Here is a 14,190-nt window from a genome sequence, read left to right on the forward strand (position 1 = left end):
AAGACTAAAGTCTTAACATAAGGATGTAATGGGAGTTGTGACTGAATATCCAACAGTAATCCCACACAATTTAGTTTAACAGGCTACATTTCTAGTAAGCTGGACTTCTCTACATCTTGACGAAATGGATAATGATGATGATTACTTTCTGCAGTAAAAAGAAGCATTTGGATTAGCAGAGGTACCATCTTAACAGATGTCAAACTTAGTTACATTTTGAAGGCCATGACTTGAAACTGCCCTCTATAAAAGATTATGATATTTGTACCTGGGATGATGATTTCTCATTCTCTTTGTTCTGCACTCTGTAGTCTTGTTCAGTGAATTAAATGTATGCTTACGATAAAGAAGTTAAAACTACAAATGAGATTTCTAAACAGTATTTCAGGTATCAGATACTGGTTTTAATGCAAAATTCCAGATGCAGAGCTGCTAAAAATTAATTCTTAACAAGTCTTACAGAGACTTTGTCAGGCATGCTGAGGTCAGAATGAGACACAGTTTTTAACTGTTCTCATTTGATGCTGAAAGTGCTTTTGAATATGGAATGTATATCTTGGGGTCAGAGGACACTACAGTGCCGAAGTACCCTCAAGTGTATGCATTTGCTATGCCTAAATAAGAATGAATAAAATACATAAACAGACTTACCTTTTGTTAAGTTATACAGACTAGTGATGTGCCCCAATACTAAATAATCTAAATTAGTTCTTTCATGTTAACAAATGCTATCACTTCTACTTTGGATTTTTGAAGTATTTACTGCCATTACAGTCAGAAGGCCTGAGTTGGAAAACTTGTGAAAGAAAGAGAAAATATTTCATTATAGTAATAATTTTTAGCTCCCTATTATCTCCCATTGGTATATTCTTTTCTCTCAAGACATCCCCTTGCTATCTATGTCCAAGGATTTCCCGCAATGAGAGGGCAGGTTTGTTAACTAAGGAGGAAAATTCCAGAAGCATTTTGTTTCATGAAGGGTTATGCTGTTTGCATGATGCAACACTGAAAGAGTGCCAGGTAGTACAGGAAAAAAAGAAGAAAATTGATTTTTATTCCTCTGAAAAGGATGATGGGTACTTGTAACAGTCCAGACTTATGGTGCTAAAGCATTCCTCTGGGGCTTGGCTATCTCTGTCTCACTGAAGATAAGAAGAACAATTCTCTAGTTATTCTGTCAGTCAGATTGGATTTAATTTGCTAAACTTCCACTGACTTAAGTGAAGTTGAGTCTTGCATTCACATGCGCACATAGGCAGCCTGTTTATCTGTAAACCAGGGGGTGTGTTGTATAGCCCTTTTTGCCTATTGTGTTTTTGCAAAGGATGAGCATACAAACAGAATTCTTCCTTGCTACTTCTTTTTTTAAAAACAAAATTAGTAGGCAAGAATAATATTTTCAAACTTAAATCCTTTTAGAAAATGTTAGAGATGCCAGCCACAAAATGTAACTTTGATTCCCAGGCTTTTAATTCCCAGACTGGAAGTAAGCATGCAGTCCCCAGACAGAGAAGCTGGAAGTGTGGGTAGTCCTGGGAATGGAATCTCTTCAAACAAATACTGCTGTTGACTGTTACAAAATAAAGTCTTTTTCTGTGCGTTCAGATTGACTCACAGTTAATGGTCAGCAGTATTACTGAACTATTCAAAGTTGTGTATGTGTACAAACAGGACTGTGAATTCTTAAAGCACAGATACATAGCAGAAGCAGATTCAAGAACTGAAGCATGTATGTTGAAGAACTGTTGAACAACTATTTTGAACGACTGTTCAAGAACTGAAGTATAATATGGAATGCCAGTGCATTCAGAGCTCTAGTTCATTATTAGTGAATCTTTATAACATAAGTATATCACATTTGCGAGCCATACTTTGCTTTGATACAGGCAGCACTAAAGATAAGAAAGTACATACCCTAATAAGGAGAAACTACACTGTATTTTTAAAACAGCTCAAGATAGGTTGGAATGTGGTGCTTAATTCAATAAATGTACAAGAATTGCTTTGTTCTTTTATGTTGTTTTATGATAAATTCTTTAAAAATAGTTCTTTCCATTCGGGGATGATAAGGAGTTACGATAATGATGACATTACCATAATTTTAGCATGCTGGTTCTTCCTGGCCCCCTTCTCCTGCAAGAAGAGTACAAGGGTGACTATGGTGACATGTCCTCAAACTATTCTATCGTCAAAGAAGAGGTTTTTCTGTGTTTTGTTTCAGAACATAAAGCATTAAACTCTGTAGCGTCAGGACCATTGTGTGATAAAATACCTTAGCTGTGCAACTCTAGGCACGGTTTTTACTTTTCTGGTTTTGTACCATTTTTTTAATTAAAGTTCTGACATATTTTCTGCAATGCAGTATGCTTGTGCTGTTTCCATGTTTGCATCCATTCTCTTTGTTCTAATTGCCATCCAGTGGAAAATATTTAAGTTGCATTAAAATTTATGGCAGTTATGGAGCTCGCTCTTACTTTTCCTATCTTGTTCTCAAGTTGAAGAAAGGATCTTCTCTCTGTTGATCTTACATATTCAGTAGAATTTGAAATTAATATTGATACTTTTTTCCCTGTGTCTCACACTTGATACACCTTTCAGTGTGCAGAATTAGAGTAAGAAACCTTTTTAATTTTTCAATGTATAGCTGTCACAAGGGAGTTTTCAGTGGGTGGAATTAGAGCATTGAACAGATGAAGAATGGAATAGATTTTTCTAATGTGCTCAGTTGTAGTCTTACTCCTTCATTTCTTTGGTGGATGAAGTGAATATTAAGTAATTAACAAAGCACTTTTTGAGATCCCTCCGCATGAACTGCACAGCATAGCAAGATAAAAAGCTCACTTTCTGAATTGGCCAGTGATTTTAGTATTGTTCATTCTGGGGTATGCTGAATAGTAGCATCTGAAAAGTGCAGGATATGCCTGATGGAAACAAAGTCCTGAAGTTGAACATGTGCTATATAGAAAGTAGTGAAATGAATTCATAGGCCACTTTCTCAATTCAAATCTCTTAGAAACAAGCTCTACTCAAAGCTGATACTGTAGTTTGTTTGGGGTTTTTTTTTATTGGGGTGTTTTTGCCATTGCCAGTACTTTGGGAATATCTCTGGTGACTCATAGAACGTGTGTTTTCCAACTCATTTTGTAAGTCTACCTGCTAAATTGAAAAGCTTTTAGGTGCTTTGGAAGTTTGACTTTTGTTCTTGGAGCTCTATTTTGCATCAAAACATGGAGCCACATGGAGGTGCAGGAGAGAGTCAGCAGAGTTCCTTTGATCACAGTCTTGGAAACTTGCATCTTGATCCAAGAAACAGAAAAGGCTGAAGATAAACTACATTAAAACCATACCAGTACTACTCTGAAGAGGGCTCACACTATGAGGAAATTGATTCTGGAGACAGAAGGATGCTTTTTTTTTTTCCCCTCTTGCAGTGTGTAATGTAAGAGAGGTTTAGGGCTAGAAGAACAACAGCAGCATCTCAGTTGGAGGAACAGAGGTAATTTCATTTTAGGAAGATTGATTTGGACTAACTTCTCAGGTTTAAAATGCTTGCAAGCATTTTGTATATAATTGCTCTTATTTTGAAACTCCAAAATGGGGGATATCCATTAGATTATTTGTAACAACTATGAGGTGCATAGTGTTTTATAAGTTCAAGTGAAGAAAAAGTTTCTGTGAGCAATTTCAATGTGTTTTTCTGTTGAGTGGCTAATCGTTATTCCAATACCGGATACGTTCATTTAGAAAAACATTTTAATGTTGTCTCTGACTAGGTGGGACAGTTGTGTACAATGTGTATAGACTAGTACAGTGTTAGAAAGATAATAGTGTCGCCATTTTAATGCAGTTTTTCAATGTCAACTTTCTGTTCCTTAAGATTTTCAGAAAAGGCTAAGTAAATTTCTTTTGGTTTTGTGTTGGGGTTTTTTTTTCAATGGTTTTTCACAGCTTCTTTTCATGCATTCTTTCTTACACTGTAATGCAGTATGTTTAAAGCTATAGAGCACTTACATGTTTTTCTCTTTCCATTTGTATCATTTTACATATGAAGTATTATCTGGGCAAGCTTTGTGTGATTTTATAGATTTGGATTGGTGAATAGCATGTTATACTTTGAGATTACACATTTGTGATACCACATGTACATGTGCATAAGGAGTACAACTTGGAAACTGGATGGTTAGTGCAGGGGGAAATTAGTAACTGCCCACATCACATCTGATCTTTGAATAAACAGCAGTTGTTGTTTTCCAGAGTGTAAATCTACCTGACATCCAAGCATCAGTTACCCTTCTCTTAAAAGCATTATATACTCTATACATAATGTAACAAAGGTACTGCCATTATTATTTCTTTCAAAACCTGTATACAATTGTCAGTAGTTTTTTTGAATATCTAATTTTGTCACTAGCTTAGTAAAAAAAGCCCACTCACCTGCCAAAAACCATGGTTAGCAAAGACAAGTACATACTTGTGGGCCCATATGAATCCAAAACCAGGTGAGTCATGGACCCAATACAAAGTGTTGCAAAGAGCAAATCCCATTTGAAGTATTGCCTTTACCAGGTAGGGTTATTAAGAACACAATTTTTATATCCTTGGGAAGAGTCCAGAAGAGAAATAGCAGAGTTCTTGGTAGATGAAAGACGTTCTCGTTCCTCTTCTTTTTCTCTGTTTTTTTGGTTGGAGGCTTTTTTCCTCATGGCAGAAGGTGAGCTGGAGTAGAAGGGGATGGCAGGGTTGGTTTGTTGATTTCTTTGTTTTATAAAACGTTTCTAATTATTCTTTTTATACATCCATTTTTAAAAGTTTCAGGGACCCAGGAAGATGATGTTTTATGGATAGCAATGGCAGGCACTCATCAGGTGTGGGCACTGATGTTGGAAGGTGGAAAACTACCAAAGGGAAGGTAAGCAGCTGTAATAAGAGACATGTGAAATTACTGTTTGTCTTGATAAACAGCTTTCAAACCCTGAAGAGAGAGATAATCAAATTACAGTAAAAATAATTTTTCTCAAGCTGTACTTAGCTTGAAGCTTGCTGCTTCTGTTCCGACTTAAAAGGTGTGTGTCCTTTAAAGTCCACCTGCTTTTTCCCACATCTGTTAGATGAAAGATGCTACTTTTGATATAAAACTACAACTCAGTAGGGCACATTTGTATAATTGAATATTACTTTTCATTGCATTTGCTGAATTATCTAGTGATGAATGATAAACTGAGGTGAAATAAAAGAATAAAAGTTAGCACAAAGGCATTGAATAATTCTTTGTGCTGCAGTATGGTTGGTTTTATAACTCACAAGTGCTTATCCTGTAGCTTCTATTTATGCATGATGTCTGAAGTATTTCAAACTCATTCTTGGACTTGGGTACTATTTTCCTTTAGTGATTTAAAGAAAGGAATTTGCCTTCGATTCGCTGGGAGTGGAAATGAAGAGAACAGAAACAACGCATACCCGCACAAGGCAGGCTTTGCGCAGCCTTCAGGTCTGTCTCTGGCTTCCGAGGAACCATGGAACTGCCTTTTTGTATCAGATAGCGAGAGCAGCACTGTGCGAACCATCTCTCTGAAAGACGGAGCAGTGAAGCACCTTGTAGGAGGAGAGAGAGATCCATTGGTAATCACTTCAAACTTCCCCACACTGCCCTACTAATATTCCTCAAGCCTGACCTGGAGGAACCACTTTTGGGGTGAGAGGGTAAATGAGTTTCCGTGGCCATCAGTTTCTTAACTTCACTGCTTGGAATGCAAATGTGTGCCTGTTGTGACACTCAGGTTGTAGTGCAGAATGTTGCTCCTCAGATAACAAATTACTTCACTTACTTTTAAAATAGCCAACTTTATTCAGCGTTGTGTGGTCATTAAAGCCAGCTGGATTCATACTGATAATGTAAATGTGAGAGTTTCCATTTCCATGGTTTGCATCCACCCTTCCCAGTTTTCAGTATCCTTCTTTTGATGTTGTCTTGATTTTTTTAGTTTTTTTTTTTAAGCCAGTGAATTTCCATTAATTACAATCATTTAAATTCATGTCAACATTGAATAATCAAATGTATTAATTTAATGAAATACTGTTTCAGAATTTGTTTGCCTTTGGTGATGTGGATGGAGCGGGCATAAATGCAAAGCTGCAGCATCCCTTAGGGGTAACATGGGACAAGAAAAGAAAATTACTTTATGTGGCAGACTCCTATAATCATAAGGTAAGCATATAGTAGCTTGTTATATACAGGCTGTGCAATTTTTACTCCTACAAAGGATTATCTTAGGAACATACAAGATTGTGCTTCATATGGTTAAGCTGAGGAAACAAATTATACAAGTTCCTTTGTGGGGTCTTTTTCTTTCCTTCCTTCCCGTACGGGTCCTTCTCTTTACCATTGTTTTGCTGTCACATGCTGCAGTGTTGATATGATGGTCCCTAGGGAAAGGTGAATATAAAGTGCCAAGTTACAGTTCAGACTAAAGATGCTTTCCTTATATCTTCCCAAAGATGCTTAACTAGAGCAAAAGAGCTATGAGTGCTTAGTTAGGAATACTACAGGTTTGATAAAACTGGGAGAACAAGACTGCTTGAGTTTACCTTAAAAAAAAAGCCCAAGTTTTGAGAAGTGTTGTACGTTGCCTCCATGGAACCCTGAGATAAGAGAGATTGTTTTCCATGACTGTTCTTATGTGACATTGTATAAGCTTTCACGTCTAGAAGGTTGTTAACTGTACATTGATTAAATGCATTAAAAGAGAAGTAATTTGTTTTAATTTGAAGAATGAAGTGTAAAACACTAAATGCTTATTGAAATTTATGTGGCAAATGAAATTTTGTTTTGGGTATTTTATAAAACATCATAAACTTTTTTGCTATTACTTTAAGAAAAAAACCCACTTGTCTATTTTTAGGGAAAAAATGGTATAGAAGTTAGTTTGCCAGTTTTGTTATGCTCTTAACATATTGCTAACGTTTCCAGAAAGGCAACAAACATTAGAAAAACAAGCCATTCAACATACTTTTATACCAGAGGGGTAGATGCCTTAGAAATTACGAACGAGAACACAGAATGGTTTGGTAAAGTATAATTTAGCTTCTAGGATACACACTTGGTAGCTAAGGTACTCAAAGTTAGTGCTGGCTTCTGAAAATGTGGGGCATAAAATAATGCAGAACTTCTACATCCTGGTGGGTTTTTTTCAGAGATTTTTTGTGTGTCTTCGTTTATCTTAGATTAAGGTTGTAGACCCCAAGATGAAGAACTGTGCTACCCTGGCAGGCACAGGTGACGCAAGCAATGTTATTGGTTCCAGCTTTACACAGTCAACTTTTAATGAACCGGGAGGTTTGTGTGTTGAAGAAAATGGCCGCTTGATGTATGTTGCAGACACAAATAATCATCAGATTAAAGTGCTGGATTTGGAAACAAAAATTCTTTCCATGGCAAGTAACCTTACTAAACAGGCTGATACTGGTGTTTCTTGATAGAAATTACTATTACAGACCTTGGCAAGTGCTATAAAAATCATATAGCTAATAAACTTTTTGAGTACAGTAGCTATATTCACAGAATGTTTTGTGATGATCTGGCAAACAAACATTGCCTGTTAGCACAGTTGTTGAAAGCCTTGGTCTTTGGAAACACAACTTTGGAATGAAAACAGAAAGTGAAGATCCTCTAGAAAAGAATAATATAGAAACATGAGTTACTAAAAAATACAGCCCAGTTTTTCAGTATGAAAAGCATTTCATAAGCACTTGCAACTCCCTTTGTAACAAGTGAAGTTGAAATAGATTACCAAGTCCTGTAATTAAGCCGCAAGAGAAGATTTGGGGAGGTCAGTGACTTAAAGCAGGATACACAGTGGGCTTCCAAGTTGTCAAATCAAAACCACTGTCATAATTGAGCATTGCTGCCTTTGCTTATAAACATGAAGGCAAAACAAATTCGTGCTCCTGTCAATCTTACAATGGCACTATGTCTTAATGTCTTAATATCCCATATATATATATATATATATATATATATGACATAACGGTCCAACTGTCTTCTTGTATGTTTCCTGCATTTAATAGTATACAATCTTAGTGTGTGTTTAAATTTTTGCATCATATAACATGTTGGGGGCTTTTCTGGGAAATTATCACGTACTGTGCAATCTGCACAGTTAAAACTTTGGGTTTTATTACTGAAGCATGCAGTTCACCACCAAATTAGAAGAAAATACCTATACATTTTATTTAAAGTGAAAATAACGGCAACTGTTAAAATTTTAAATTAAAGGATACTCTAAGTAGTGGATAATCTAAAGTAGTTTGAGGTTGTATGATTTTAATAGTAAATATTATTTTAATTTGGATTAATCAGTTTTACCTTTTTCATTTTAAAAGATCATTTTGTCCTTCCCTTTTTCTTTGTCATTGTAGTATTGTTGCACTGTCAGAAAGTTTTAGTCCAATAGCCATATTATCATGTGTTAGTTTTCCTAGTCCATGTCAGCTTTGAAATTGTAATTGTATTGTGAAAGCCTATTTGCTTTCAGTACAAATAAAAAGAAATATTTGTTTGATTTCTATTGATAGTTGCCTATCCTGAATCCAGAAGGATGCGATGTTCCAGATAACCTGCCTGTGCAAAAGGATAAAATAACAAACCTTCCAAAACTGCCTAAATCTGCACCAAACATTCAACTTCCTTCACTAACTGTAGCTCCTGGCCAGACAATTCAGTTTTTATTGAAGTTGAGTCTGCCTCCAGATTCAAAACTGAATGAAGAAGCACCCAATTCCTGGTTTATCACAGCAGAAGGTAAAGTATGTGTGGTGTTTTATCAGTTGAACAGGAGTAGGTAAGATACAAAGTGGATTATATTATAACATGCCAGCTATACAAGGGCTCTCAGTCTTATGAATCAAAATGTCCCTTCCAGTCCTCTGTTCCCATTTGACCTTGTGATGCAGTACTTGTTATTTAGAGTTGATACATTTAACAGCTGGAGTGGGAAGATTAAATAACCCACACCTGGTAGGCTGCTTTTTGCTTGAATTAATATATGTTGCTTTTTTTTTTTTTTTTTTTTTTTTAAACTTTCTTGGAACAAGCTGCCAGTGAGGGCTTGCAAAGGTACTGATCCCAGAACAGTCGAGCTTTTTCTCAGATGCTTGCCTTCTCCACTGTTCTATGAACAGCTTGTCCCAGCCCTACTATCTGTTTCTGGGAGAAAGCTCGCTGTGAAGCTGGAGCATAATCCTGAAGAGATTCCTTTTTTGGCTTTTGTCTCTTCCAAAAAGTATTAGAGGTACATTTATACCCAACCACTTTGAACCTACTTTGTTATAATTCATATTTGCATACTTTTGTTTGAGTATTTCTGTTACAAGGCACACTTTCTTAAGTAAGAGATAAATTATGGTATGTCAAGGCAGCAGAAATAATTGGCCTTTCTTGCAAGTTCTTTTGCTGACTTCCTGTGTGACCTTAGACAACTCTTTCAGTCACTCTGTAACTTAGTTACTGTGAAATGGGATTTGTTTGTTTGTTTGTTTGTTTGTTTTGTTGTTGGAATAAAGGAAATGCTATTTCATGTTACAGCAGTTTCCTAAGCCTAAATTAATCCCTCTCAACTCTTAAGTATGCTAAAAGAGCACATGAACATGTTCACATGATGAACAGCTGGAGTGGTTTAATTCTAGCCATCATTACCACCCTTATGATGGCTATTAGTATGCCCATATTATGACTGGTAGAATGGACTGTGTGAGTGTTCCCTAAAATTCTCTTCAGTACAAAAATAGGAAGGTTATCTGAAACACCTTCTTGCACAGGCTGACCATTAGTGAGTGTTCAGAGACACTGCTTTCCAGTGGTCTAGCTGTACCCAAAAGGGAGAATCTATCTGTGACTTTGGAAGTATTACATGAAAGCCAATATACAAAATATCACATATTTTTTCATGTTCTCTGTGTATTGAAACATTTTTGCCTGGTTATTGAGTTACTCAGATGTGATTCATTTGCTTTAAGTTTTAACACATATATGCTCTAAGAGAAATTTTTTTATCTCACTGGAATGTCAATACTTCTAAAAAGGATCCTGTAGTAGGTACTGTGTGCCTAAGTAAAACAGTGAACTAGTGTTCTTGAAGGTGAATGGAGGACACTTAGCATTCAGACTCTCTGATAAATTTCTGAACTTATATAAACATGCTTTCTGTTAAACTCTAGGCACCCTAAAGTAAGTGATGTTCAAAGAACTGTTACCTCACAGAAGAAGTGCGCAAGTACCAACTAAGGCAGTATAGAGCAGAGGAAAGCTTCACTAACTGTTTAATGAGTTGCTGAACAGATTTAAAAAAAAAAAAAGAGCCTGGAATGTAATTTTCTTTAGTTTCTGTGTCAAGTTTTTGATGTTGAAATTGCATCATTTGCACCTTCAATAGATTTTTGAAAGCAATAGAGAGAACATTATATTTCAGTTATGTTCAATCAGTTGTTGCACTGCATTGGAAAACACTTATTTTTAGAAATGCTGCTAGATTTTAACATTATGCTAATTTTTAGTAATTGTTCTCTGGCTGAATTTCCATGCCATATTGGCTTTTACAATGATAAATATTTCTTAATAGTTATGCCTGCTTGGAGATAAAGTGAACTGAAAGTAAACGTCTCATCTTTTGACTCATCTTTTGTTGGCCAGCTTTCAAAGTGTCCATGTGGTAGCTTAATTAAATTAATTTCTTTTAAAAACAGTCAACAAATACTGCACAGGCACTGCAATGTGTTTATATGCCTTATGATTTAAAGTAGTTTCTCATCCCAGTTTGTGCTTACGGAGTACAAATAGACTCTTTCCAGGAGAGTCGGCACACTTTTTGGCCTACAGAATCTCCAAATATTGTTGAAGTAAAGATATATGTGATAGCTTCAAGGGTTCATAAAACTGGAGAATGTAAGCAACCTTATCTCAACAAGTCATTTCAAGCTCATAAATTCTAGAGCCAACTTTTAGCTATTTTCTGAAAAATGCCAAAAAGAGCACTCCATCCATCTCACTTACAGTAAAATACAGAGTACAGTGCAATGAGCTAGGTACATTTATTGTGCAGTTCATTTTTTTCGTTCATATACTCTTAAATATTTAAATAAATGTGAAACTCAAGTTCTGTTGTAACAGTCACCCTGAACATTGCTAAATTGCAGCAACCCACTTGTAAAGCCAACACTTCTGTTTGGAAATACCATAATTTACCTGCAGTTTTATGCATTTATGGGAGGTATCTTACCTGGAGTATTAGACCTCTGATACAAATGTGTAGCAGACCATTAATTTAAGGAGTTTTGCTTGCACATCTCAGAATAAATTTTAACATCCTCTTAAGAGCGTATAGGACAAATTGGAGATCCATTGCATCTAAATAAGATGAACTGTATGTATACCTGTAGTTCTGAAGCAAAGTTATGCATCTCTCCATCTTTAAATGACTGCTAAAGAAGCATTTGTAAATTACTTTTTTTTTTTTCATGACTGGAAAAATCAAGAAGGAAATTTCCCCTAATGTTGCACATGGAAAGAAACTCCATGTTGCCCTATAGGTAAAATTAGTGTTTTCTGTAGGTTTCAGGCATGGTGCTAAATATGCTAATGATAAAACTTGTTCTTCTTTTACAGATAATACCTGGTTGCTTCAAGGACAGTGTCTGGCTGGAGAAATAAAGGATGTTTCCTGTCAAACTGTCATTCCTTTTCAGTTACCGAGGAGCTGTCTGTCTGCTGAAGTTATCCTGGCTGTCAAAGCGTGCCTCTACTATTGTAGCAAAGGTAGCGGTGCCTGTATGATGAAAGGAATTTCATTCAGTCAGCCATTACAGATAGCTAGTACAAACCAAGGCAGCTTGACTCAAGTTGAACTGATACACGTGTTTTTAACCAACTAACCCAGAGCCGGCTAATTTCATACTTTATTGTACTATCCACCATTTCTGTAGGAGAAAAACTTGTCTCCATTGTTCATTTTCCTGGAGCTTATGACAAAGCTAAGAAATAATATACTTGGTAAAATGAAGTAGAGTTCCCTTCTGCTTAACGTGAAAATTTATCATCGCAACCTCATTTTTTTTTTATTGCAGTAGCAGCAATAATATTGCAATACTCTAGACTCTGTTGCCAATTGTGAATACATTGGGTGTATGCCATTCTGAGCAATGAACAACAATTTTTAGAGTGCTTTTGAAACAGCTAGTGTTATTTTGTGATATTACTTAAGAAGTTCTTTGCACTGTATTAGAATAGCTAGATAATTTTGGACTAACAGTTACAAATTCCTCTTGTGCCCGTATTAAATTTTAATAGAATGTCAAAACAATGTAAAAGAAGCATCTTGCTTATTTTTTTTGTAATGGAATTTGACACATGTATTTTGAAAATACATCTTAAACTAGGTGCAGCTCTAATTTTGCAAACTGAGTGTTTTGCTAACTAGATATGACCGCCTTATATGAAGAGCATAGTTTCATGGAAAAATTTCTGTGAAAGGAAGTGTTCAAGTTCCTACAGAAGAATTTCTTGCTGATTTCTAACAAAGAATGTGCCTCTCTAATCTGTATGTATAAAGAAAAAAAACCACAAAACCATGCTGGAGTTTTTCTGATACATACCAATTTATATTTTCTAGTAAGTGGTAGACTATAGTTGAATATCTAAACTGCAAAAATTAAATGTCCACCATTTCAAGCAGGGTGAATCACTTTCCTGCTTTCATGACTTCTCTGGAAAGACTTGTCTGAAGACTTCATTCTTGCAAATACATAATATTAAGAAGAATATTATAGTCTTGAAGTCTGATTCAGAGTCTTTTCAAGTCACTATTAGTCCCCCAATTTGTAATAGTGGTCGCTGAACCAGAACTATACACTTAATAATGGATTATTTGCATTCATGGTTAGAGGTTCTGAGCTTTTGCTACAAAACTGGTAACCTAATCTTTGAGTAAGATGCTTTAAAATTGTATTACAAAATTCTGCCTTTGGTGGTTTAAGTGTTTTACAAGTAAAATATCTTCAATTTGCCATAGTAAGTAGTAAGAATACAGGAGGGGATGCAAGTTTTTTACTTGAACTGACTAGAAGAGTTTCCACAGTGCTTAAGTCGTAGTTGGATTAGGCTCCATGGTCTGGTCATGAGTATCAGTTCTGAGAAGATGATTTTGTTTTAAGTTTGAAAGTAGCATTTTTATGTATATTATAAAGTACAGTAGTGAAAGAATTTTTACATAGTCTTTTCTAAAACAATCACCATTGTTCCTGACACCTGTCAGTAAATCCCCAGCATGATTTGTTGTTGTTCTTTCTTACTTAAAGGCTGACTGAAATGTTGGTCATGAACCCAAGAGGCTTTTGTTTTAAGGGAACCATATGGACTGGTGTGGTTTTTCCTTCCATTGAAATGCCAGTCTATCTGTGAGTTCTCTCACAGTACCAGAAGTAGTTTTTATCTTACCTGTCAGTAAGGCAAGGGCTGAACTATTTATTTTTCTTGTATTTGTTTTTTAAGCAACTTTTCTAAATCAGTGTTGCAGCTCCTTTGGGTAAGCCTCTCAATTCTTACATGCCTTTTTGAAGAAGGATAAAGCTTTGCTACTTTGTTCACAGGTTGCAAATGCTATTGGAAGGATGAAGGTAAAGGAGCTGATTTGGGCATTTATCATTATTTACACTTTAGCACAACTGTTTCAGAATTTTTTGTTTGTTTAACTTCAGATAGTAGCCAGGAAACCTTAGAACAGCTTCCAGCTAGCTCACAAATTTTCTGTTGCTTAGTGAAAAAAAACACAAAAGCATTAATTTCAGAAGTTCAGAATAATGAATGAAACTGTTACAGTTATCATGAACATATAATTCAGTGGATGGTTTTTTTTTTCTCTTATTTTCAATTGGATGAGATCATCAAATTCTGCCTGTATTCCAGCATTAAAAAAAAAAAAACAGTCAACAAGTCTGTTTTCTTATTGACACTTTCTAATTAATGTATTACTGTAGGGGAAAGACAGTGCGTTCCTATGTAACTATAGTGTGTAATGTTTAAATATAGTATTGTGGATATGTTTTCTACTAAATGTACATATATAAATGTGTGTTTAAGTGTCATATCCTTTTTGTTTTCAAGGTTCAAAAAGTTTTTAGTCACTATATCTAGACACACTCAGA

At 35.5% G+C, this 14,190-nt stretch overlaps 1 protein-coding gene across 2 annotated transcripts in view; it reads left to right on the plus strand.

Moving 5' to 3' along the window:
- Positions 1–12,006, plus strand: part of NHLRC2 (NHL repeat containing 2) — a gene marked incomplete at its 5' end in the record, with an annotated part of 33,451 nt that extends 21,445 nt beyond the window's left edge. For both annotated transcript variants that reach the window (XM_082002475.1, XM_082002476.1), the window contains 6 exons: positions 4,810–4,909; positions 5,388–5,619; positions 6,083–6,205; positions 7,222–7,431; positions 8,572–8,797; positions 11,657–12,006. In XM_082002475.1, coding sequence (XP_081858601.1) covers positions 4,810–4,909; positions 5,388–5,619; positions 6,083–6,205; positions 7,222–7,431; positions 8,572–8,797; positions 11,657–11,922 — 1,157 coding nt within the window. In that variant the 3' untranslated portion in view covers positions 11,923–12,006. The remainder of the gene's footprint in view (positions 1–4,809; positions 4,910–5,387; positions 5,620–6,082; positions 6,206–7,221; positions 7,432–8,571; positions 8,798–11,656) is intronic.
- Between the last annotated feature and the right edge of the window lie 2,184 nt (positions 12,007–14,190).

This window comes from Phaethon aethereus, assembly GCF_964289735.1.
Source record: "Phaethon aethereus genome assembly, chromosome: 7".
In the NCBI taxonomy this organism is placed as follows: domain Eukaryota; kingdom Metazoa; phylum Chordata; class Aves; order Phaethontiformes; family Phaethontidae; genus Phaethon; species Phaethon aethereus.